Here is a 24680-nt window from a genome sequence, read left to right as displayed (position 1 = left end):
TTTGTAGTTCGTTTTGTCCAATCACGAACCTTGTTGAGAATTCGTCCTTCATATTGACCAATCAAAATTCTTCAAAAGGGAATAAAAAGAGGAAGGGATGGAAAGTGATGAACGACGAACGAAATGAACGAACGAAATCTTACGCACATCGTGGATGAAGTGAAAATCCATCGATGGAATCTTTGATGACTTTGATGAATGAAATGTGTGAGTGTGTGTGTGTGATGAAAAAATGATGATGAATGGCGGACGGAATGGTGGAGAGGGTGGAGTGGAGAAGTGAATTCATTCTTCGTGTACTTTTTTCATTGTTGGAAACATCACATTTCATTTTTTTCCTTTAGTCAGAGGAAGACATTTTCTTGTTATATTTCATTTTAAAAATATTCTCGATACTTTCTGTGTTCTCTTCAAAGTTTATTATTCATTGGTAAGTTGATTTCCTTTTACTTCACCGTATTATTTTATATGTACATGTTGTAAAAATAATTGTATTTCATCTCGTAGAGTTTGTACTTTGTAGAAATATGTCGCCGGTAGTTATAAGGTTGATGATGATATTATTCGTACCGCCCCAGTCTGATATAATATGACGATTGGTATACTATCTGAATTATTATTTATTAGTACTCTTGTAGATTTTTTCAACTGATTTGTCATTCTTATACGTAATTTCCATGATGAAGTACTTACCGCCCCAGGCTGACATGTGTGACGATTGGTATACTAGTAATTCTGAATCTAACAATAAGGCCTCTCCAGCTATTTGCCACATTTTTACAATAATTTATGTTACCATATATAAACGTTTTATAGTGACCTTTTCTAGTTTTCATGATGAATCACTTACCGCCCCAGTCTGAAATGATGACGATTGGTTTTTTGTATCTGAAACACTTCCAGTACACACACACGTGTCTGTAGAATAATTGTATGAGTTTAATAGATGTTATATGTTTATTCAATTTTCGATTCAATTTACATATAATGATGATTGAGTAGTCTCGTTCGTATGATTGAATGTGATTAATCTTTCCAAACAATTTACTGAATTTGTAATATTATCGTACTACTGCTAACTTAACATTTTCGATTCGTAATAGAAATACGTATCACTGATGATGAGCCAAAATTATACGCTATTATGAGAATAATCTATGAAATGTAACTTGCCCTCTCTGAAGAAGTATTACTATTACGATATTATTAGTTAAAATATTTGATACTGTGATGAAAACCCATATACCGTCCCAGTCAATCAGATTGAACAGTGACGAATGGTTTATTCTGATCATTTTATAAAACTATGTTTAAAATTGGTTACGGTTTCTTTTCACGTTGTAAATTTATTGTAACATAATGATGTGTTTCTTTCTTTCAGAACCTCAAGATGAGTCGCAAAGAAGCTCTATCTCACTTCATTCAACAGATTCATGGAAGACCAGTCGTCGTTAAATTGAACAATGGTACAGATTATCGAGGTACTTGAAATATTCACGAGTTGAAAATTGTATTTATTCTACTTGACTCTGTGAAACTAATTTTCATTCACTTTTTATTCAGGTGTTTTAGCGTGCTTGGATGGTTATATGAATATTGCTTTAGAACAAACCGAAGAATACGTCAATGGTCAATTGAAGAATAAATACGGAGATGCTTTCATCAGAGGGAACAATGTCCTGTATATAAGTACTCAGAAAAGAAGGATATGAATTCCTCAGGTTGGTACGGAGTTGGTATTTACCTCTCCGAATTACCTACTTGGTTATAGTTTAATTGAGCTGTGATGATTTATTTTGACAAGCATATGACTGATATTTTTGATGTTATATTTTCACTGAGGCTTGTATATTTTAATTTGAATTAGTACTCGTAGTTATGTCGTTTTAAAAGAATGTTTTTTTTCACTCTGAAATTTGGACTCGATTACTCGTTGGATTCGTTTCCATGGTAGTTTTCTGGGACCTATTTTAATGAAGCTATGATGTTTTATTTTTGACAAGCATATGACTGATATTCTTGATGTTATATTTTCACTGAGGCTTGTGTATTTATATTAGTTGAATTTGTACTCGCAGTCATGTCATTTCTAAGGGGGTTTATTTTTTCACTCTGAAATTTGGACTCGATTACTCGTTGGATTCTGTTCCTTGGTAGTTTTCTGGGGCCTGTTTAATTAAGCTATGATGATTTAATTTTGACAAGCATATGACTGATATTTTTGATGTTATATTTTCACTGAAGCTTATTGACTTACGTTCGATTTACAAATAGAATTGTCTTATTTTCTCCGTTTCGAAATATGTTGAAATGTTTACAGAAGTATTTACGATTTTTCGTGTTTTTAGGCGCTGTGAACTCTGAAGAAACTGAAAGAACACTCATGTCAAATGGTGTTTTCGAAACGTCCGGTGTCGTCGAGTGAGATTGCTGGGCTGAAAAAGAAGATGCCCTAACTACCAAGTATTGTCGGAGTATGGTTGGGTGGTGTGAATATTTTCGATGTTGTTATTTATTGTTGTATTCGTTGTGTTGAAGAACTCATTATTGTGGTATTTACGAATAATAAAATGGTTTTTTGTCAAAATCATGTTTTCATTCAGACTAGTGTGCTACTATTTAATTGTGCTTCATTAATTTTGTTAAAATGAGGTCTTGAATATCTTCTAGGCCTGGAAAAGGTTTTGGAAATGTGCTCATGAATAAAGCATGTTTTTTGATTCGGAAATACTGAAATTTCGAAGTTATAATGAAACTAAAATGGAACGAAAATTTTGGCCGTGATCACCTTCGAAGGGAAGGGGGGATTGAATCGAAATTACTTTGCAAATTTATGGCGAATAAGAATAGATTTTGGGCTCGTATCAGATATCAGAAACCATGTTCTTGTGTGCAAATAAGGCCATACAAAATGGACATCCCTCACTTTTTGAATTCACCAAACTTTCCTATCTTTTAGTCACTTTTCCAAGAACGAAGTTGTGGTAAAATATAATAGAAGCGTAAATGTTGAATGAGTTGACCTTCGAAGGGAAACGGGGAGGGCTTGAATCAAAAATTGCTCAGTAATAATCTTATGGTAACAATAGATGCTGTGCTCGTATCCGATTTCAGAAGAAACCATGCTCTACGAGATGAAGAACGTAAGCAAATAAGGTAGTCTTAAAAACAGAGAGCTTTTTCCAGAAACAGAATCACTCACTTTCTGGATTTACAATTCAGTCAAAATTTTCTCAAGTGCTGATGATATTCGTTCTAAACATATTTCAACTTTAGATAGCTTCGAAAACGAAGTCAAATTTACGAAGAATAAACGATTTTTTCAGACGAAAAAATAACGCAAGGATCAATCAGCGGCCAAAATCAAATTTATTTCGCAATCGTAAATTACGTAATACAGCGATCAATCTGATATTGCAAGAATTACATTATCTTTGATTTCACTAGGCGTTTCCAAGTTGACATAAAAATACAAAGAACTACACTATTTCGGCCATTATGGACAATGTCCATTCGATTTCAATGATTTAATATTTTTTAAGCAATACTGTTTGTACAAAATTATAATAATTACACACATTTTTGGAATAACATAACACATTTAATTTAAATTTAGAATCTTTTGTGGAAACGATTTCCGCCATTTCCGCCACCGTAACTTCGGTTCTGATTACCGTACCAGCGGTTACCTCCGCCATATTTGTTACCACCGCCTAAAAAAAAAGGAATCCATGTTAGACATGCGTATTCGATTCGTGGTTACAAGATACGTAATGAAAGACTAGATATTTACCGTAGGAGGCCATTTCGGCTAATTGAGGACTGATTTGCTGATTAGCTTCTTTCAATACGTTTACGAGATCTCTAGCTAATCGACTGTTCTTTCTGGTGAAAAATGCGTAAGATGTACCAGCTCGCGATGATCTGCCGGTTCTTCCTATTCTGTGAATGTAATCTTCGGACGAGTTCGGGAAATCGTAATTAATAACGAACTTCACATCATCGACATCTATATCGAAAAAAAAACAGCATTACAAATCAACACGTAGTGAAATTAGTATCAGCGTTTTTACTCACCGATTTTTTTAAATAAAATATCAAAAAAGAAAAAGCGAAAGATTCAATTTCCAAGTCATTCGTACGTAATTTAAATAATGAAGAACTACACTCAAATTTCAATATCGTTACGCTAGTACTTTAAAGAATAAAAAAAATAATATTCAAACCTCCGGCAACAACGACAGATGATCCAGTGTCCTGTTCTAAGCTATCACAAAGCGAGCCATTCAGAATCCACTTGTCATAGGTACACGTTTACACGTAAGTATTCACAACTTTGGAAACATCGTAGTATTAGTGCCTTGAGTTTCATTCGAATGGCTCCTTTATTTATTCATGATGACGAAAAAACGCACACATTAAAGATACGCGTTCGCTCGTTCGCATCACTCTTGGACCGAGGATAAAATAGAAAAAAAAGGGAGATGGGAAAACCAAAACAGAACATAGAATTTGGTAATAGGATATAAGATTGCGGTCCTAATAGAACAGGCGTCCGACATCGTTGTCAAGCACTGGATTCATCGGCCAAGAACTCATGGAAGCTCTTCATTATGTACCAGAGGCACCTCCTTTATTATATATGCCTTTTTGTATACATATATTTTTTAAAGTGCCTCTGAAATATAAAACCAAAATGACCATCGTTATTAATCCTCTCTCGCACACGTTTGAAACGATACGACTAATTAATTGGAAGAATGTAAGAATAATTCGAAGCGTGGCGATTCATCACGTGGAACGATAATACATCGTAGGAATTCCGTCTTTACAACGTTCCGTAGCCAGCGTGTGATTCTCCAGAACTATATACACAATTCAGACAAATCAAGGGTAACCTTACCTAATCCACGAGCAGCTACATCAGTAGCTACCAAAACAGCTCCTCTGCCATTACGAAAAGCTAAAAGAAAAATCAATAATTAATTCAGACTCGATAACGCTGGTATTTTATCAACGTTCTTAGCATACCGTTCAAACTGTAATCACGATCAGCTTGCGATTTATCTCCATGAATGCCAACAACGGGAACTCTGCAAGAAAAAAATATTCATGAACACGGCGATCTTTAACAATATGGGTTTAGAATGTGGGATTGACTCAACTTACCCAGCTTGTCTGATTATTCTAGTTAAAGCATCGACTTTTTTTTTGGTTTCTGCGAATACGATGGTTTTGTTTTCTTCTTGATTACCGATTTCTTCCAATAAGTGCATTAATCTGAAAAATTAATTAATTAGAAAATCACGTTTGCACTAAAGATCAGTTTTTTTTCAAATAGAGTTTCACGCACTTGTTTTCTTTTTCGTCTTCGGTGCAAACATCGACGTGTTGTTTGATGTTGTGATTAGCGGCTAATGTCAAGGAACCAACGTTCAATTGGATGTATTTTTTGTGTAGGAAATCTTCGGCCAAAGTACGTACTTCTTTAGGCCAGGTGGCTGACCACATCAATACTTGACGGTCAGGCTGAAATGAACACGAAAGTTAGAATAATCCATATTGAAATAATTAACAATATAAAGGTCATATTTCTTACTCTGATTTGCTGGATAATTTTTCTGATTTGTGGTTCGAAACCCATATCTAACATACGATCAGCTTCATCCAATACTAAATACGTAGTTCGTTTCAAGTTTGTGGCATTGGTCTGAAGAAAATCTAACAAACGTCCAGGAGTAGCGATTACGATTTCTTTACCATTCATCAAATCACGTGCCTATGAAAATACAGACGTTTAAATTTCGAAATAATTCAACAGATTAACTTAGCCCAAGACAGATTAAATATCTAAATCAGTTCTTCTTAGAGGACAGAGCCCCTCACAGCAAACGCTCGGGTAACGTAAAAATTCATCATGTTAAAAGTTCAAAAACAACTATACAAAGTGATGTAAAATTCAATCAAGTCAGTTCTTCTTAGAGGACATTCAACACCTCACAGCTAAACGCTCAGGCAACTTCATGTTCATCATTTTCAAATATTTGAATATCACACAATTTTACAAAATAATGTACATAATAATTTCATCGTAATCAGTTCTTCTTAGAGGACAGAGCACCTCACAGCAAAAAGCTCAGGCTAAAATATGCTTCATCATGATACTTAGAACTTGAAAAAACAAGATGCATTTCAAACATACCTGAGGACCTTTGGCAGCTCCACCGAAAATACACGTAGAACGTACGTGAGTGGTCGTACCATATTGAGAGGCAACAACTTGGATTTGTTGAGCCAACTCTCTAGTCGGAGCTAGAACCAAGACAATAGGTCCATCACCACGTTGAAGACGAGGTTGGTTATTAATGTGGACAATAGCTGGCAACATATACTGAAAAAAGGAAATCAAAAATTAGTGCCTATCTATCGTGAAAATACATCGAAAATGAAATGAAAATCGACTTACAGCTAATGTCTTTCCAGATCCCGTTTGAGCTACTCCCACCATGTTATGACCACTCATGGCGATAGGCCAACCTTGAGCTTGGATAATAGTTGGTGTTTGAAAACCTTCTCGTCTGCAAGCGACAAACATACGAATACATGGATGAATAAAAATTGAAGCAATGAATACAAAACAGTTTCAAAATAATCAACTCACAATAAGATATCGTTAACGTAATCTGGCGAGTTGGCTTCGGCAAAATATTGAATGGGTTTGGGAATTTCAAATCCAGCTGGACACGATACGGTGATGTTATTTCTCTTTCTATATTCGCGGATCTCATCTTCAGATCTGGAAATCATAATTAGATAAAAATAACTACAATAGGTAATACAATATGGCAATCGCCAAGTACGTAGTACGTAATGTACTCTGTGCAGAACCCAGAGGATGGTTTTTGAATCAATTGTGCGATTCAACACCGAAGGCTACGATTCTACGAGTTACTATACCTCCGTTCATTTATACGAAATTATTCAAAGAACTACGTATACCAAGTTGGAGGTGAAATTGTAGTTGAACTAAGCATACAATTACCTTCCTTCCACGTCATCATGAGCCACATAGAAATCTTTCTTGAATGGTTTCAAAGTGACGGAATTCCAGTCTGGAATGGCAAGATCTTCAGCAGGAGTACCGTACTTGGATTTTGTGCCAAAACTGCCTCCGCCATCACGACCACCGCCGAAACGACTGCCGCCGCCGAACGAGCGTTTTTGAATTCCTCCAGATTTCTGCATGCCGAATTTTTTGTCTGATGATCTATCGTTATTGAAGTACTTCATTTTTACCACTGAAACGAGGAATAAACTAAGATAACATCTAAATCACTCAAGAAGTGGAAAGCAAAAGCGTGTGCACGAAATTAATCACAATTAGAAAGTATGTCACGCCAAGATGGACGGGTGTGCTCGCTAAGTATGTGAAATTAAAATATGTACTTACAAGTTTGATACGAACTGGGCAAAGAAAGTAATATTACGGGTTGCTTAACAAGACTTGATTTAACAAAAATAACAAAAATTTGAATGTAAAAATTTAAATTTTACACTGAAAAAACTGAAAAAACTCGCTCAACGGTAGCGGAAGTGCTGGCGAAGACCAAAGTGGAATCAAAATGGCCGACGGAAAATTACAGATTTCAGAAAGAGGTCGAGGTGTCACATTCACTTTTCTCCCTTCTCTCTTCTCTGACGTACTTTGCTTTCCCCTAACTTCCCCTACGCAAAAAATCAATAAAATGAATCGAATTGAATCCAAAATTTTAGTAAATGAACGAGAATATCCTTTCACAACGATTCGATGAAATTGTGATTTGATCCTTTGGATAATTTCAAACTTCGGTTCAGTGTCGTTTTTCGATAATTTTTTTTTGATTTTTTTCCTGCAAACTTGCAAAATGCAAGTTGCAAAACAAAAATTGATAAAAAATTATCAAAAATTCGAGTTGGAAGTAAAGTTGAAGGAAAACTATGAAATTATTGTAATTTTAGAGTAAAAATAATTTATTCTAGTTAATCATTAACGTTTTAGTGTTCCAATTCATCACTAATCAAGATGTTGTACCTGGAAGATTACCTGGAACGTAAGTTTCATGTTAGATTAATTTGGATATTCATCACTTGACCTAACCCCGTATAACTTTTCAGTGGTTGAACATCTTCCCCAAGAAACTTGCGATCGACTCACCGAAATGAGAGAACTCGATTTACAAGTTCAAAGTAAGCTTTACCTACTTTTCATAAACCAACACCCGAGTTTCGTTCTTTAATATTGAAGAGTTTCAGATGCCTTGGATAGTATTGACAAACGTACCGCTAGATTTTTCCAAAGTGCTTACCACATGCAACCGAACGAGATGGAAGGAGAACATGTAAATATATTGAAAGAATATAAAAGAATTATCGAAGATTCAGGTATTGAGTAGAATTTGTCGCCTCACGAGAGATTATAAAGTTGGTGTGTTTTATGTGTACAAATTTTTGTAGAAGAGAAGGTTCAATTAGCAAATTCAATGGCTGATTCGATGGCTAAATACATGCGAAGATTGGATCAAGACTTGCTAAAGTTTAAAATGGAACTCGAGGCTGACAACTGTGGTATTACCGAGATAATTGAGAAAAGTAAGCTCGTTGGATGACGTCTACTATCATATCGATCTTGATTTACCGTAATTTTTATCATTGATTCATGTAGGATTGGAAGAACCCGAAGAAGCTTTGCAACCTGTTGTCATATCTACAACAGCTGGTCAACGAGGAACTAGACGACAATCGTATCAGCCTTACAATGACACGAACAATAAACATTTGATCACGTCTCAACGTAATACATTTTTCGTATTGATTTATACCTCAGTGTAGCATATTCAACCTCATGATTTGTTCTTACAGTGGAAAATAGAAGACAAGACGTAATAAATTCGGTTGAGAACAGATTATCTCGGTTATCATTACCAACGAATAATCCGTCCCATTCTCAAGTCATGTTTAACGTTGAACAAATGGGTGCTGGAGGTTCAGCCATAGCTGCCGCAGCATCGCAGGCTATCGCTGCCACTCAACAAGTATACAACTTCGTATGCTTTGGCATCCTACTTTATCAAAATTGAACTCAACCATTGTGATATATTTCGCAGATGCAACAAGGCAGAAGAACGGCGAGTTTGAAAGCTTCGTACGAAGCGATTAATTCGGGTTCGGCTGGTTTCTCGAGGACGACCGATATTAGTTCCATAAATAGAGAACTCTCCGGTGCTGCTCAAACAGCCATTGCTGCAGCTCAACAATCTCATAAGCAACGAAATCGCCGGTTCGTGTTCGATCTCTACTCTATCCTTTCGATTTTAAAACCAATTATCATTGTGAAAAATAATTCTATAGAAGAGGTAGACAACCATCTCAAATTGCCGCCGAGGCGGCTATCATTGAACCGGTGGCTGGTACGTCTTCGGATATGACTGATGATTCTAGCGCCATGGATGCAGATCCTGATGAACAACGTTATTGCATTTGTAACGAGGTTGCTTTCGGCGATATGGTCGCCTGTGATAATAAAAACTGCCCTTACGAATGGTACCATTATCCTTGTGTCGGTATCACCGATACACCAAAAGGCAAGTGGTATTGTCCGCAGTGTAGTGCGACGATGAAGAGAAGAAATCGCAAATCTCTCTGAAGTAAGTCCGCATTTTCAATTACGTATAAATTAAGACAAAAAACAACATCTTCAAATGAATCGTTTATTATCATATAATAAGTGTATAGCTTTTCGTAAACATATCTCTTATTCAAGACCTCATCGACGATAATGATTTTTCTATCCAAGGCAAGAAATAAGAAACTCTGGTGTAAACTCCTGGTTTATTCTTTCTAGCGCATCCATCGCCCCAAGATACTACTCCGAGTAGAACGAAACGACCTGAAATTTTAATAAATATTTAACTGAAAAATCACTAGTCAAAATTAGTGTTATTAATTAATTAATTTTCTGTTTCTTCTTCATTTTTCAGAATACGGACTGATTTAACTTATGAGATTCTTACACTTCATCAAGCTCAATTCTACGTTATATCAACTGCCGAAATAAAGTATTTTTATACCTAAATGCGTGTGTTCGTGGTTCAAGAGTGTCTCGCATTCTGGAGTAGAATTTAACGCTGCTATGTTTAGGGTTCAACTGCGATTAAATATGATTTTTTATTCACTCGTATCATTTTGCAGATCTCATTACGTTGTTTGTAATTAATGTTACGTATTTCGGAGATGCAATAAATTTTTTTAAATCGCTCGAACAAAATTTTTGAACTCGTAGTTATGTAAAAAGAAAGATTTTTGAATTTTTTTATGATTTTTTGAATTTTTTGGCATTTTAATATTTTCTAATGAAAAATTTTTTTAAAAAAATCCATGATTTAATAAAAGTATTCTTTTAAAATGGATTTTCAAAATGATTTTTCAGACATATTTTCCTTGATAATAATAACTCATTTTTCGCAGTGATAGGATCAAGCCTTAATTTTAAACCAAAATTTGATTTTGAAACAGAGATAAAAATAACTCACCGTTGATCTTACACGCCAACGGACCTCCGGAATCACCTCCACAAGCATCAACGCCACCCTCCAGCGTTCCAGCGCAAATCATACTATCTAGTATGAACTGTATGGTAGCTGATCCATATACTTCGGATTGGCGACAAGTAGTCAGATCAAGTAAAGGGACCGAGGCTGCTTGCAGAACCTGAGATATACTAGAAGACCCATCTGTAAATCAAACATTCAATTTAAAATCATCATTTGACATTACAGTGACAGCAGAAACTTGCAAGTGATAAAACTTACGCATTCCAGTGCCCCAACCGGACACGGTACACCAGTCACCAACATCTTTGGAACGAATATTCATCTCCGGAAGACATATACTTTGTACGTGGGAGTTACACGTGAAACCTCCGCTGTGAGATGAATTGCTATGATGGATTTTCAACAAAGCTATATCATTACTATGAGGCCCCTCTGTAGCAGGAGAAAATTCACCGATAAGTAAAAAGGAACCAAGAACGAAAATCACGAATTAATTTCAAATTACCTTTTCGGAACTCCGGATGCACGATGGTCTGAGCAACTTCGTAAACATTCTGATATTTATCTTGTTCACTCAACGTATGCTTACCAACGATCACACGTAAATCTCCGCTGGAATGTTGTTGCAAGCAATGAGCAGCTGTCAAGATTACATCTTCGCCTATAATAGCACCGCCACAATGATGCTCCCAAGAGGATCCTTGTTGAGCTTGGATTTCAACCTGCGAAAAAAATCACTCGTAAATATTCCACTGACGAGGATTCATCACCTGTACTCAAATTTTTATTTACCTGCCAAGGATACGCTCCGTAAGGAGCCGAACTACCGCCTACGATCTTCGAAGTAGCACGATCCGGGCCAACTTTCAACGGCTGATGTTGTATCGTCCTGCTGCCACATTGCGTGCACGATGAAGATTCGTCGGACAAAGTTCGGAACGTGAATTTTGGAAATCCACTGCCACGTTTTTGAATCCCTGTAAAGTAAGGAAATTACAAATGGCGGTGAATTGAAAAGCGATTTGATTAATGATGGTGATACGTACCCAGGAGTATAACTACGATACATAAAATTAATTACGTAGAATACATACTTTAAAATAATTCCCCGTAGGTCGACTTACAATTGGTACATAGAATAAAGGGAGGTATCGTGGAGGTATCGAGTTACTCATACTGGCCACAAATCGACGCTTGCACGCTGCTTTTATACATACCACTTACCAATATCTGATATGGCTAATTTAAACCTAATTGTAGGTCTGACTGGGAAATATTATTAAGATTGGTGTGGCACAGAGTGATCAGAAAAGTACCTCGTTCGTTTCAACGATGATTTTCCCTAAGCTGTGATTTTCATTTTCATAATTTTTTTTATGCACTTTTGAGAGCATTTTTTTATATTATAATTTTAGTAGGTAATCTCTGACATCAAATTAATGAATTTTTCCAGCTTTACGGTTATTTAAATAATTCCCGTTGCTATAGTTTCGCTCTGACTGTTACCCTCAGAATTTCGGTAAACCGTACATATACTCGTATACAGTATTACATTTAACCAGGTACCGGACCTAGATGAAGCCAAACAAAACTATTCTCCATATTACCAAAATAGGTAGCAAAAAAAACCCTAAACCGATTTATTGATTACCCTACTGTATCAACACCTACACGTTTGAAAGAACAACGCTACAAGGTGAAGATTATTTCGTACCGAAAATTTGTATGCGTATTTCGTAATTATCTATCTACTGCCGCCAAATAGACATAGGTAGGCAGGTTTATGAATGGAAAATGATACGATATAATAACCGTATCACCGAGACGCCGACATTGATTGTTATGGTGTTATAAGTAGGGCCTTAGACTACATTTTCCTACAATGATCGATACCTACCGACCAAACTTACAGCCGTTTTTCTATGTAGTTCAATGTTATTTGCAATAGTTTTGTGAACTGGTTTACTAGGATTTACACTTGAACTAGAAAAAGCGATAGCGTTTGTCTTTTGAATAGATGCTATAAAGCATAGTAAGATTTAGTAAATTCAGGAATAAATATAGGCATCTGCTCGCTCAACGAGATTTTTCACCAGATAGGTACTTACCTAAAGAAAATCATGATTACCTACTGAGTTGCACATAAAACAAGTAATTGGCAGATTTAAATCGCGTTGAAATTTCAAGTTTTTTTTTCAAAGAAACCATTGAATCAAAATTGTAATTTTTTAATTTGAAACAAAGTTCAATAACGACTGTCACTTTTTTTTAGCAATAAATTTTCCCGGTCTTTTTCAGGATTTCTGAATTGATTTTCAACAAGTTTATCCGACTTTTGTATGAAATACATACGTGTTTATAAAGAAGGAGAACAGAGCAGATGAAATTTTTTAAAAGTATGTATATGCGAACGATCCGAACTAACAAGGAAACCTATCAACATGTCCGTCTCCGATTAAAACGAGGTCACGATTTTTGGAAAGAGCGTGGTCTAAATTCCCCATAGCCAAAATTTCAGCTGCCTAAATAAATTTTTTGGTTTTTGGCGCATTTAAAAAAAATCAAAATTAATTATTTTTGGCGATTTAAACTTTAAAAAAAAAAAAAAAAAAAAAAAATACTTCCCTAGATTTATTCAGTAAAAGTGAGGGAAATTAGTCGTACATATTAGGGTGTTCCTTATTTTGAAAAGTTGGAATTTTGTAGCTCCCCCCCCCCCGAAAACGTTAGCCCCCTGAGTGGGAAAAAAATCAAAAAAATCAAAAAAAATTCTATTCAGCCAGAATGTTTCTAAATAATCCCCTTTTTAAGAAAAAAATTTCCCCTGCCCTTCAAACCATATTGGCCCTCTAGTAAGGAGCCCCTTAAAGTCGAAAAAATCACAAAAAATGATAATAAATCAAAGTTATAGAAAATTTGATGAAAATATCTAATTTCCACATTAGAATTGTTCTACATAACCCCCTTTTCAAGAAAAAACCATTGTTGGACCCCCAAATGATTTTGGCTCTCTTGCATGGAGCCCCTCAAATTTGGGAAAAATAAAAAAAAATATAATAAATTGATGTCTGTAGAAATTTTTTGAAATTTTTTTATTTATGTGCAGAATCTTTCTGAATAAGCACTTTTTCAAGAAAAACCTCCCCCCCGGTCTCCCAAATCATGTTGGTTACCTTTAAAGCCCCTCAAAGATGAAAAAAATCAACAAAAAAATGAAAAATTCATATCTATACACATTTTTTGATAATGTTTCATTTCTGAGCAGAGTACTTTTAGATAACCACTTTTTCAAGAAAAGCACCCTTTTGTCCTCCAAATGATGGTGGTCCATTTTTATGAGACCCTCAAAATTGAAGAATATTGAGAAAGATGAAAATTGATGTCTGTAGGTACTCGTAATTAGGTGAAAATTTTTCATCTCTGTGCAGAATGCTTCTAGATAGGCCTAATTCTTTTTTCCAGAAAAACTTTTTTTCAGTCCCCTCTATAATGCTCACCACCTACATAGATGATAGAGATCCATAAAGTTGAATTTTTTTTGGAATGGAGGTGAAGTCTCCTCTGCAAAGATAGTTTCAAGTCATGGATATGTTTTTTTTTGCTTTAAACTTGAAAATTAAATCTCATTGATAGGGATTCTTGACGATTTTTTCCAAGTTTTTAAGTCTTACATTACAAAATATCAGAACATCAATTCTTCTGTGAAAATTTGACATAAGTTAATTTTATTACAAAACGTCCACTTCAATGTTTCTCAAAGTCAAAATTCAGAAATTTGTCCTTTTTCTACAAGTTTTTAAAAGTATGACATGGGTAGGTAGTGCTTTTCTGATGAAGATCGACCAAATCCAAGGAATAGAATATGGAAGAAAAAAATGTAATAATATTCATATTTTTTCATTTTCTGGGGAAGGAGACATAGACAAGTTCCACCTAACAGTATTTCTAATGAAAATGGACCAAATCCAAGGATTATGATGCGAGAAAAAAGTAAAAATGTCAATTTTTCTGATTTCTTTTATATTTCCAGATGAGGGGAGGGGGAGAGGCGTGCTCTCTAGCACGACTCATTTTTACTAACGTGATTGAAGACGTTTTTCTCGTGAAACCCGACAACAATTTAGGGCTTCATTAAATATTTTTTCACTAGTATGTAGGCATAAATGAGCTCTCCCCTCTAATCCACTGGTTAGTGTAAGGTGGAGATAGGGGGCTAAAATTGGTATATAGGTTGATTTTACGTAAGTAGGGACTTGACTGAGGTGTTAGAACTAGAAAGTTCATAATTTTAAAAATTTTGCCTGATACTTCGATTTTTCCCTATTATGGGAAAATTGGGGGGCCCACCGGCAAGTCTTTTTTTTCACCTAGGGGGCTGAAATTTTCAGGGTATTATTTTCTCACCCGAGGTCATGTTTTTGAGAGGGGGGGGGGGGGTGAGAGCGAAAAAAATCGAATTTTTTTTTTCACCACACAAATAAGGAACACGCTAGTACATTACATACTTACTCCTTCGAACTGAATTTCGCAATTTTTAACGATTCTGAAACCTCCAGCGCAACTTTTTCGACTTCTCCAAAATGAGTTTTTTTTTATGGAAAAAATGTCAAAAAATCACAAAAATTTTGTTCGTTGTGAAATTTTTGAAATTTGTACAAGTGGATGAATCTTGTCTAGAATAACAACCCTCCACCTGAATTTCACGATTTCGAACCATTTTGGAGCCTCCAGCTCAATTTTCGATTTCTCCAGAATTTTAAATTTTCGTATACTTATTCAGAAGATGTGGAAATCTCAAGTCAGCTAAAAATCGAGTTGTGACTCAACTATTCTCGACCTGTTCAAAACGTTTATCAATAATTCAACTGATTTCATTCCAGGAGGACACCTCGAGTAAGTAGGTACCTACGTTATTTTTTTGTTTTTTTTTTACCAGAAAAGGAAAAAATTCCAAAAAATCAACATTTTTACAAATGGTTGTAATTTGTCCAAAACCGTCCCCTAACCCCCATGACACCATTTCGAGCCCTTGTGGAGCTTCCAGCAAGATTTTTGATGTAGACCCCCTCCCTCCCCTCAGAAAAAGGTACCTACTTGAGATGTCTGAAGAAATTTTAAAATTATGAAAAAATCAAAATTCACGTCGAAGGCTCCAGAATTGCTAGGAATGATGAAGTTTGGATTCGACTTGATTATCGATAAGATACAAAACAAAAATTTCCCGGAGAGAATGCCAAAAATTGTGAAATAAAGTTTTGGGGGTTGATATTAATTTCAATACGAATTTCCATCATTTTTACTGTCCCTAGGTATGCATATGCTTATATTTTTTTCAAGGTAGGATCAAGTTAGGCAGCTGATGAGGCTACAGAACATGTTTTTTTTTTTTCAAAAATCGTGATCTTGTTTGAATCGAAAGCAGACATCTCGAAAGGTTCCCTTGTAAGAATTATAATCAGTGAATTTATTAGTCGACTGTTCGGCTAAGCATGTAATAATATTTTTATTTGAAGTCACCTAAAATTCAGCGCAGACTTTATTTAAGGGGCGTACACATGATCCAATATATTTGACAAACTCGATTTGTCAAATCAAATTGAATTTAATCAAACATATTCGGTTGTGTGGACGCTCTGATGATGTCTTTCTCAAATTTTTAACGTTTTGTTGATCGGAGACACCATAGACATAACTCTGAAAATAATTCTGAAAATATAAATAATTTCTATTTTCAGAATTGGTGTCATCGATCAACAAAACGTTGAAAATTTGGAAAAAAAACTTAGATTATCAGAGCGTTTACATGATCTAATATATTTGACTTTCCATGCAACCAAATATATGTTGATTATATGTTGATAAATTTTATCAACGATGTCAATTTGACAAACCTGGTTTGTCAAATATATTGGATCGTGTATACGCCCCTTTACGATTTTAATTTACAAGCCTAACTTTATTACTAGGTATAAGTACACTCAATTTCGTTAAATGAAATCGAATAATTCTAACTTTCCACAAAGTAATTATTAAGTAGGTAAGTGTGTAGGTTCGAGTAATCAAACGATCTCGATTATTGGCTAACAAAAAATGAAATATCAAGAATGAAGGAAGAGAGTAGATAAGATGTTTTGATCGTTTTTTGTTCGTTAACTTAAGTATAAATTGACTGAGAATACTCGTTCGTAGCTTCGTAAATAAAATAATTTCAGGTTTCTACGAAAGTCCGCCATGTTTCTACTCAGAATTTTATATTTTCCAAATGCAAATGAGGCTTAAAAGTTAAATATCTGCATCCCTACCGGCCACATATCTCTAATAGACAGAATATTTATGACTGTAACAGCTTTTCAGCTATTCAGCCATTCCGCTAATTATTAGATATCTTTCAGATATTTGTAAAAGTTGTTAAAATATTCCATTTCAAGTAACATCTAATAGTTAGCTATCAGCCCAAATTTAAAATATCTATTAGAAACAAATTTAAGATAGCTAAAATATATCGTCACCAGGTATTAAATAACTAAACAAAAATTTACAGCAACTAGATGTCAAATAGATATACAGTAAATTAATATGAATTTTTGTCTGGTGACAGATATACTTTAGCTATCTATTTGATGTCCGAGTTCATTCAGATTTAAACCAATGAGCAAAAAATTAAACAAGAACTTCAGTACTCAAATTTTCGTGATAGAAGGAAGAACGTGTCGTATTGGAAATGAGTATTTTCGTTATTTTGTGCTTGAAAGTGGTCGATTTTTGAGTAAAACGCGTCGAAATCGCAATAAATTACAATAAACGAGTTCTTAAATCACATTATAATTTGTTTTTTCTTCAATTTTGCTTTTTAATAAGAAAATACATATTCTAAAACGCGTTTTTTTTGTGTAAATGTGAAGAAAATTTAAAGTGTTTAAAAAATAATAAGTGACAAAGCTTCTTATAGGTAATTTAGTTTTAATCTAAGAAGAATTCACAAAAAATAATGGCAAAATGAAGTCAGCAGCATGTTCATTTTATCTATAGTAAGTTGATACGTATTGGTATTATAAATTTATAATAATTGACACGAAAGAAACTTATGATTGTGTAGTATACAAATAAATTATGGAGTGTATATGATTAGAGGTACCTAATCGTGAATTTCTTATTCTATGTTAATTAGGTAACTTACTGATAAGGTGAATACCCACCTACGAGTATACTGCTGACATAATTTTGCTATTATTTTTCTCTAATTACACCTGAATCACTTGAAACTTTGTCACTCATTATAATATTACCTATTATTTTTTGATCACTTCTAGTTTTCTTTAAATTTATTCAAATAAACAAGTTGCAGATTGTTAAAAGTACCTTCATTTTGCAGGGCGAATTTCAGTCATTTTAATAGCTGAGAAACATCCTATAGATATCTGTAAAGCATTATGGCTACAAGGCATTGGAGAATAGATATCTATTCTTTGGCGCATTGCAGCCATAATGCTTTACAGATATCTATTAGCCTTGTATTTACCATGTAATACTACATAAAAGGTACTTTCCTGTTATTAAAACAAGGTAATTTCAGCTATTCCAGTTATCTATTAGCTGTATCTTTGGCTGAAAAAAATATCTAATAGATGTCTATTAGACGTTTGTGGCTGGTAGGGATGGGTACATTACGAATTACGATTGCCATTAAATTGCGAATACGAAGGCCATCTAATAGGATGAATATTAAAATCAGATAAGTGATTATTGGATACTTATTTGATTTTTTCTTTCAAAATTAAATTTTCACGTATTAGATAGCAAATTAGATTATTTATATTTCTGTTTTGGTCGATTAAATTAACTCATCGCGTATGTTATTAAACTTGATTAGGTACGATATTCTCACAACGCAATAATCATCGAGTTGGAAAAAAATCGTGTTTGATCTGAAGTAATTTAATAAAAATATTAAACGTGCCAAAAATATGGAAAATGGTTTTTTTTTTTTGTAAACATCGTTATTATAGAGAACATACCTACCTACGATATCAAAATAAAATCATTGTCACCTTTATTGAAGTACCTACGTACAAAATAGGTATACGGAAGTACTACGTATACTTTTACCTACTTCATTTCTCAATCTTTATAGAATCTACTGACGAAATAAACAATGGCATTCAAGGTTTTAATTATCATTGCTCATCTCCATTTTTTTTTTTTTTTTTTTACCAAGTAGGTACCTAGATACTTACTTAACACATTTTTAAAAAGAATAGTTAATTTTCAACTTGAAATATTATTTTCAAAATTTCGAAATAATTTATTTTAAAAAACGACTGACATGAAAAAAATCTGTACAAAATACTCGATCATTTAACGATCAAGGTAATTAAAATAGGTAGCCTTAAAATTAGGTAGGTACTTAAAAATTAAAAAAGGAACCTAGTTCTTGAAACCATTACGCTGATCTATTAATTCATATGGATCTTCAGAGGTTGATTGCTCAGTACGCGAATTTTGTTGTCCTTGTCCAGGAATCGGGGCTGATGGATAAGGATATGATTCTGAGGGTGAGAATGGTGTTGGCTGGTTCTGGTTCGGATCCTTGGGCGAAGACGGGGACATCGATTCTGGTTGTTTCTTTCCGATGATATCCTTAGCTTTAGCTTTGAAATCGTTGTATCCCTTCGAAATAGCTTCACCCGCTGCTTTGACTACTTGTTTTCCTCTGTCTACAACTTTCTTCACTTTCTCTTTAACGCAGTTGATGAATCCTCCTTTCCCATCGGGGGTTGTTCCGTTTACTAGACCAGGACTGACTGAAACATCACTAGTACGATCGCCGAGTCCAGTTTCTATTTCTTCATTGAATTCATCTTGGCAACGGACAGACTGTGAAATTGAAAATTCAGGGTATTAAAATCAGGAGATGTGAAATAAAAACAGAAATAATTTTTAAAAGATAAGAGTGACTTGAAAAAAAAATTAGAAAGTAGGTAGGTAATTGCTGAATTCGTACTAATCCAATTAAGTTGTTGTCATTTTTGAAATTTTTTTTTTTTTGAAAAATAATAATGGTAGGTCTACCTATTGAATTATTGAGGTGAGCATTTCTTTAATATTGAATTATTTCACAAAAATTTCTTTTTATATGACACATGTAAATATTCATTTTCAATTTTCAAATATAAACCATAATTTTATGCTTTGAAAAACAATACAACTGAATTAAAAATTCAAGATCTATTGGACGAATGATCAAAATAATTATAAAATTTGTTACCCTTTATGCCTACGAAACCGTAAAGAATCCTCTAAAACATCCTATCTATAAGTATTAATATCAAGTAAATACCTATCGTTTCTAATGTTTACGATTTTAAAATAATAAATTCGAATTCCACTTACCATCACAAAAGCCATAGAAATCGCCAAAAAAATAATCAATTTAAACGCAGCCATTTCGAAAAAATAATCAAACGCTTTTTAAAATAAAAAAATACAAATTTCTCAAACGATCGCGCAAATCACAGACTGAATGGTGAACTACGAAATCACAATTTGATCTTCACTCTTGCTAAATACAAGCTCTTATATTACAGATAAATTTAAATGAATTTCCAACCGATGTAGATGAGGCGGAAAACACAATACCCTCGGGGGTCAGAGTACAGCCATCTACGCCATACGAGGCAAGAAATACACACACAGATGCAATTCTCAGTATCAGCTAAACAATCTGCAAATTCTTCCTTACATGCGAGATTATCGGTATTTTCCTATACCTGCCCAATGAATTTTTTTCAAACCCATCCTAACAAACAAGTTTGATAGTTGAAAACCTTGATAGCGGGTGTTCCCATCACGTGTGTTCGGAAATGAACAGACACCGGTGTTAGTACTTCGTTTCCAACTTTTATTTCTTTTAATCGGTTCCGAATGAATGGTATTGAATGGGAATACCTGTGACGCACCTATTTAGAGTAAAATTACGTTAGGTATACGGGAAAACAAATAAATAGGTACCTAATATAAATATTCAGTTGATAACGTATTGCTAATTAGTCTAGATCCAAAGTCGAGAAAAATTTGTGTATTTGACTCGAATTAAATGACAGCTTATTTAAAAAATGGCAAAATTTCTAACAATACCGATTACATCAAAATGTATTCTATACAATTAAACAACGATTTCAAAACATTTCATATGTATTTTAATCTCATTTTTTTAAATGTGAAATTTCTCGATTATGGTAAGGTTGAGGTGCAACATGCTCCTGTTGAATAGAGATAAGCATAAGTAAGTAGATTTTTTTGGGAATTCCATTCTTAAAACGCAAAATGTTTTTCTTTTGACTTTGTTAATTACCCTATCTAAATAAGATGGTAAAAAATCAGCAAAACGAGAAAGTCATGACATGACTGACATTTTTTTTCATTTTATCTCAAAATTTTATGATTTTTATAAAAATTTTCTCTTATCATCAATAAACGACAAGTTTGATAATACCTATTTAATTATTTTTAAAACACTCACACAATTTTTCCTTCATTTTGAACGAATTGAAATTTATTAAAAAATTCTTTTTGTTTGTCTTTCAACAAAAATTTTTAAATCGTATACGAGATGCAATTTCAACTCAATAGAGAAAATAAGTTAAGCAAAAAATCAAAACTTTAAGGCGACTTTTTTGCTTCAACGAGTAAGAGCGACGTAGCTCATGAATTTTAACGACGAAAAATGGTAGTAAGTAATCCTAAAATCATTTAAACCAGCCCGAAGTTAGGCTATTTTCAATGCAACAGATTTGCGTCATCGTTGCTAAATTTTTTCTAACGCGAACAACGTTATTCCTTCTTCCTCGCCCTCTCACCCACTCTCGATATTATTCAATCGAAATTTTTCGAGCGTCTGCGACCTTTTGTAAGAGAGAATTTCGAATTTTAATACCAGCAGTAGAAATATTGAATTGAAGTTCATGCTAACTTTATTTTCAAATTGCAGAGATATAGACTACCCTACTGATTTTTCTCCCAAATTCATATTTCGTAAAGATAGGTAAGTACCTATTTCCTAACAAATCTTTCCAGTTGAAGATACATTTTGTATATTGAGAATTATCGAATTTATTCCTAATCGATATTTGCACCACAAAAAGGGTTTTATTGCTGCGAGAAGTGGAGGGAGAAAATCACGTTCACATTATTTCAAACAGTTGACAAAGTTTAGAGAAATGTTCCTTGAAAATCCGCAATTTTTCGACGAATGCTTTAGCAAAAAGACAGTTTAAGACACTCATAAGAATTTTTTAAGATGACTTCTTTCTTTTTTCAGAAGTTCCTTGAAGAAAGCTTTTATGCTGTTCAAATTCAAAAATATAGGTCTACTATTTTGTGTAGCTTTCGAATCACTTTGGAAATAAGATTAAAAATGGAAAGAGTGATCAAAAATCAATTGAAATTTGTCTTCAAATGTAAAAATTAAATATGTACTCATAATAGACACTTGCTTTTGTCATAATTGTTTTTTTTTTGAGAAAAGAGTTCAACAAATTTTGAGAAAAATTAGATATTCATCAAGTTCTGAAGCGTTGGAACATCTGTTTTGACATTATTCAACAATTTTTTGTCACTTCTTTACTTTAGTCGCAATTCGCAAAATACTTCGGGAAAAAAATGATGATTCACTCCATTCTAGAGAGAGGAAGACGTTGAAAGCAGTTAAAATGTTGAAGGGTGGATGGCGGGGAGGATGGAGAATGTGTGATAAAGATTAATCAACTCAACCAACTGACTTCTTCTCTTTTTTCATTGACACACGATGCGATATTTCAAATTCGATTTGAGGCCTTCCACCTAAAAAATATGCAACACTACTTACTTACGGAATCCATGCTAGGTGTGTTTACCTAATCTCCAAATCACAGGGGCAAGATTTTTTTTTAAAATATTACGTCTTTTGATTATAATTTTTACATTTACACCGCTCAATACTATTATAATGAGGAGATAGAAAAACATTGTATTCACAGGCCAAGGACTCTGACCACAAATTTTTATAAAATTTCGGGTAAAGCATTATCATCGAGGTGCTGGATGAATATTGAACAAGGGACCTACAAATGGCTAACCATTTTGAAAAAGCTTGTTTAAAAGTTGAACAATTTTTTAAATTTTACTTACCTATTGAAAAATTTTAAAGTTTGTTCAGGTTTGTTAATCCTTCTATCGGGGTTGAAAAAGTTCAATTTCGACATGTCAATTTGCTAGAGTTTGAGATGAAAAATTAATTCCAAAATATTCCAAATTCTAGCACCAAAAAATAGGCTAAATGTTGACTAAAAATCCATTTGCTTGAGTTTTGAAATTATTTTCATATTTTTGCAGAAAATCATTAAATATGGAAAAAAAAGGACGTTACGCTATATTTTCATGATTCTGTTCAAAAAAAAATTTCAGAATTGGGGAGCTGAAAGGGAATTGAAGGAGGGATCGTGTCCAAAAAATGAAAAAAATTTCAATTTAGAATCTCTCGAGAACTTTACAAACAACCCATCACTCGTAATTTTCAATTTTTTGATATTTTAAATTTAAACTTTAGACGAGTTTTCGTTCTAATTTTTCCAACTAACTTTTGTTTTCGTCATTCGAAAGTTCAGATTCAAGATTTTCAAATCCTGATTACTAACTTTGAATTTCTTATTTATTCTCTTCTGAACCCTTTAAACAGATTTACTCCATATTCAACCAGCCGTTCTGAGGTAAGATCATTCAATCGTTTGTATTTTTTGAAGAAATCGCAAACTTCATTTTGAGTTGAAAGTTACTCATAGAAAAATTTACTTAGCTCAGGAGGTACCCTGGGAAAAGAGATATGGGCCCTTAAATAGGGCGGATTTTCGAAAAAAAATCGTGGTTTTTTGCCCTAGCCTGCACACAACCTGTTCTGAGAAAAATATTCCCGTCTCAAATGAAAGTATTTGAGATTCTGCGTCGATCTATTATTACTGAAGCTGAGATTTTTATGCTTTGCATATTTTTCTATGGACTAGAAAAGGTGCATATTTGATCAGATCTGGACGAATCATGAAATTTCCTGACGAATGAGCCCAATATCATTTTGCATATTTCGCATATTTCAGGCCAAATTGCATACTTTAGCATATTTTAGGGGGAAAACCTGCATATTTTTGTATAGGTATTTTGGAGGCTCCAGCGCGATTTTTCAATTTCTCCAGAATTTTTAATTTGCTCCAGAAGGGGTGGATATGAACTTGAGCAGCTAAAAATTGAGTTGTGTGTTATGCTCGACCTGTTTAACGAGTTTATTCACATTTGAGCCAATTCTGGAGGGGACACCTCAAGAGTGGTTTTTTGACCAGCTTTTTTTCAAAATAAAAATATTCAAAAATCAAAACTTTCTCCTTTGTGAGAAAATTTTCGAAATTTGCGCGAATCGCTGTATTTCGTCATTAATCAACCCCACGAGAGCGAATTTTGCCATTTCCAGCCTTTTCTGGGGCTTCCCTTTAATTTTTGGATATTTTTTATGAAAAAAGCTGGTCAAAAACCCACTCTTGAGGTGTCCCCTCCAAAATGGGCTCAAATGTGGATAAATTCGTTAAACAGGTCCAGTATAATACACAACTCGATTTTTAGCTGGTAAACTTCATATTCACGCCTTCTGGAGCAAATTAAAAATTCTGCAGAAATTGAAAAAATCGCGCTGGAGTCTCCAGAATGGCTGGAAATGGCGAAATTTGGATTTGGGGAATTACGTATTATCAGTTTTAGGATTTATTTTGATCATTTTTACTGGTTATTTATGTACTTTTTTGAAAAAAGTATATCTAAATCACCAAAACAGTCAATTTTGAATTTTCAAACGTTCGCCAAGTACGAAGTTGGGCAGCTGAAAATTTGGTTTTGGGGGTTTTAGACCATGCTCTTTCAAAAAATCGCGGTCCCGTTCAAATCGGAGGCGGACACCTCAAGAGGTTTCCTTGTAAGACCTGCACCTTTAGGGTTCTACTCAGCAGTTGAAAATTTATAAATCGTTTATTTTCAAAAGAATAAAATTTTTAATTTTTTGTTGACGCTGGAGTATTG

General features: G+C 34.0%; 5 protein-coding genes and 2 non-coding genes across 8 annotated transcripts; 4 read left to right on the top strand and 3 right to left on the bottom strand.

The window, feature by feature from the left end:
• The first annotated feature begins 250 nt into the window (after positions 1-250).
• Positions 251-2587, top strand: LOC135835560 (U6 snRNA-associated Sm-like protein LSm6). Its single transcript, XM_065349882.1, has 4 exons — positions 251-430; positions 1382-1481; positions 1564-1721; positions 2349-2587. The coding sequence occupies exons 2-3, from the start codon at positions 1391-1393 to the stop codon at positions 1710-1712; spliced, it is 240 nt and encodes a 79-aa protein (XP_065205954.1). The 5' UTR covers positions 251-430; positions 1382-1390; the 3' UTR covers positions 1713-1721; positions 2349-2587.
• On the top strand, positions 545-618 carry LOC135838262 (small nucleolar RNA SNORD31). The gene has a single exon (XR_010557352.1). It is a non-coding gene; the product is annotated as a small nucleolar RNA SNORD31 (small nucleolar RNA).
• LOC135838261 (small nucleolar RNA SNORD31) lies at positions 672-735 on the top strand. The gene has a single exon (XR_010557351.1). It is a non-coding gene; the product is annotated as a small nucleolar RNA SNORD31 (small nucleolar RNA).
• A 759-nt stretch (positions 2588-3346) lies between the features above and the next one.
• On the bottom strand, positions 3347-7640 carry LOC135835549 (probable ATP-dependent RNA helicase DDX5). Of its 2 annotated transcripts, none has more exons than XM_065349870.1 (12): positions 7451-7640; positions 7043-7298; positions 6662-6796; positions 6467-6578; positions 6203-6391; positions 5600-5779; positions 5354-5529; positions 5170-5280; positions 5032-5093; positions 4904-4963; positions 3794-4009; positions 3347-3713 (listed from the first exon to the last, which is right to left on the bottom strand). In XM_065349870.1, the coding sequence occupies exons 2-12, from the start codon at positions 7288-7290 to the stop codon at positions 3613-3615; spliced, it is 1590 nt and encodes a 529-aa protein (XP_065205942.1). In that variant the 5' UTR covers positions 7291-7298; positions 7451-7640; the 3' UTR covers positions 3347-3612. The 2 variants fall into 2 exon arrangements, 1 of the variants encoding a protein (XP_065205942.1); XR_010556912.1 differs by lacking the exon at positions 3347-3713 and adding an exon at positions 4227-4678 and having other exon boundaries at positions 3827-4009.
• A 284-nt stretch (positions 7641-7924) lies between these two features.
• LOC135835551 (inhibitor of growth protein 3-like) lies at positions 7925-10303 on the top strand. The gene is made up of 9 exons (XM_065349872.1): positions 7925-8090; positions 8155-8226; positions 8293-8421; positions 8494-8628; positions 8702-8830; positions 8899-9071; positions 9144-9316; positions 9388-9683; positions 10017-10303. The coding sequence occupies exons 1-8, from the start codon at positions 8063-8065 to the stop codon at positions 9680-9682; spliced, it is 1134 nt and encodes a 377-aa protein (XP_065205944.1). The 5' UTR covers positions 7925-8062; the 3' UTR covers position 9683; positions 10017-10303.
• LOC135834070 (urokinase-type plasminogen activator-like) lies at positions 9733-11582 on the bottom strand (the record flags this gene model as incomplete). The annotated part of the gene is made up of 5 exons (XM_065347906.1): positions 9733-9925; positions 10569-10769; positions 10848-11021; positions 11095-11311; positions 11382-11582. Coding segments are annotated over 5 exons (924 nt in total), but the record flags the coding sequence as incomplete, so codon positions are not given.
• A 7285-nt stretch (positions 11583-18867) lies between these two features.
• On the bottom strand, positions 18868-20173 carry LOC135835555 (uncharacterized). Its single transcript, XM_065349875.1, has 2 exons — positions 19980-20173; positions 18868-19463 (listed from the first exon to the last, which is right to left on the bottom strand). The coding sequence occupies exons 1-2, from the start codon at positions 20031-20033 to the stop codon at positions 19014-19016; spliced, it is 504 nt and encodes a 167-aa protein (XP_065205947.1). The 5' UTR covers positions 20034-20173; the 3' UTR covers positions 18868-19013.
• Positions 20174-24680: the final 4507 nt, after the last annotated feature.

The sequence above is a fragment of the Planococcus citri genome, chromosome 2 (genome assembly GCF_950023065.1).
Source record: "Planococcus citri chromosome 2, ihPlaCitr1.1, whole genome shotgun sequence".
In the NCBI taxonomy this organism is placed as follows: domain Eukaryota; kingdom Metazoa; phylum Arthropoda; class Insecta; order Hemiptera; family Pseudococcidae; genus Planococcus; species Planococcus citri.
This window is presented reverse-complemented; position numbering and strand designations above follow the sequence as displayed.

Coding starts and splice junctions, on each gene's coding strand:
- LOC135835560 (XM_065349882.1), top strand. CDS start 1,391: ATGAGTCGCAAAGAAGCTCTATCTCACTTCATTCAACAGATTCATGGA. Junction 1,482..1,563: donor CAATGGTACAGATTATCGAG/GTACTTGAAATA, acceptor CTTTTTATTCAG/GTGTTTTAGCGTGCTTGGAT.
- LOC135835549 (XM_065349870.1), bottom strand. CDS start 7,290: ATGAAGTACTTCAATAACGATAGATCATCAGACAAAAAATTCGGCATG. Junction 6,579..6,661: donor TACGTTAACGATATCTTATT/GTGAGTTGATTA, acceptor TGTCGCTTGCAG/ACGAGAAGGTTTTCAAACAC. Junction 5,530..5,599: donor AAATTATCCAGCAAATCAGA/GTAAGAAATATG, acceptor TGTTCATTTCAG/CCTGACCGTCAAGTATTGAT.
- LOC135835551 (XM_065349872.1), top strand. CDS start 8,063: ATGTTGTACCTGGAAGATTACCTGGAAC. Junction 8,091..8,154: donor CCTGGAAGATTACCTGGAAC/GTAAGTTTCATG, acceptor ATAACTTTTCAG/TGGTTGAACATCTTCCCCAA. Junction 8,227..8,292: donor ACTCGATTTACAAGTTCAAA/GTAAGCTTTACC, acceptor GAAGAGTTTCAG/ATGCCTTGGATAGTATTGAC.
- LOC135835555 (XM_065349875.1), bottom strand. CDS start 20,033: ATGGCTGCGTTTAAATTGATTATTTTTTTGGCGATTTCTATGGCTTTT. Junction 19,464..19,979: donor TTTCTATGGCTTTTGTGATG/GTAAGTGGAATT, acceptor TCAATTTCACAG/TCTGTCCGTTGCCAAGATGA.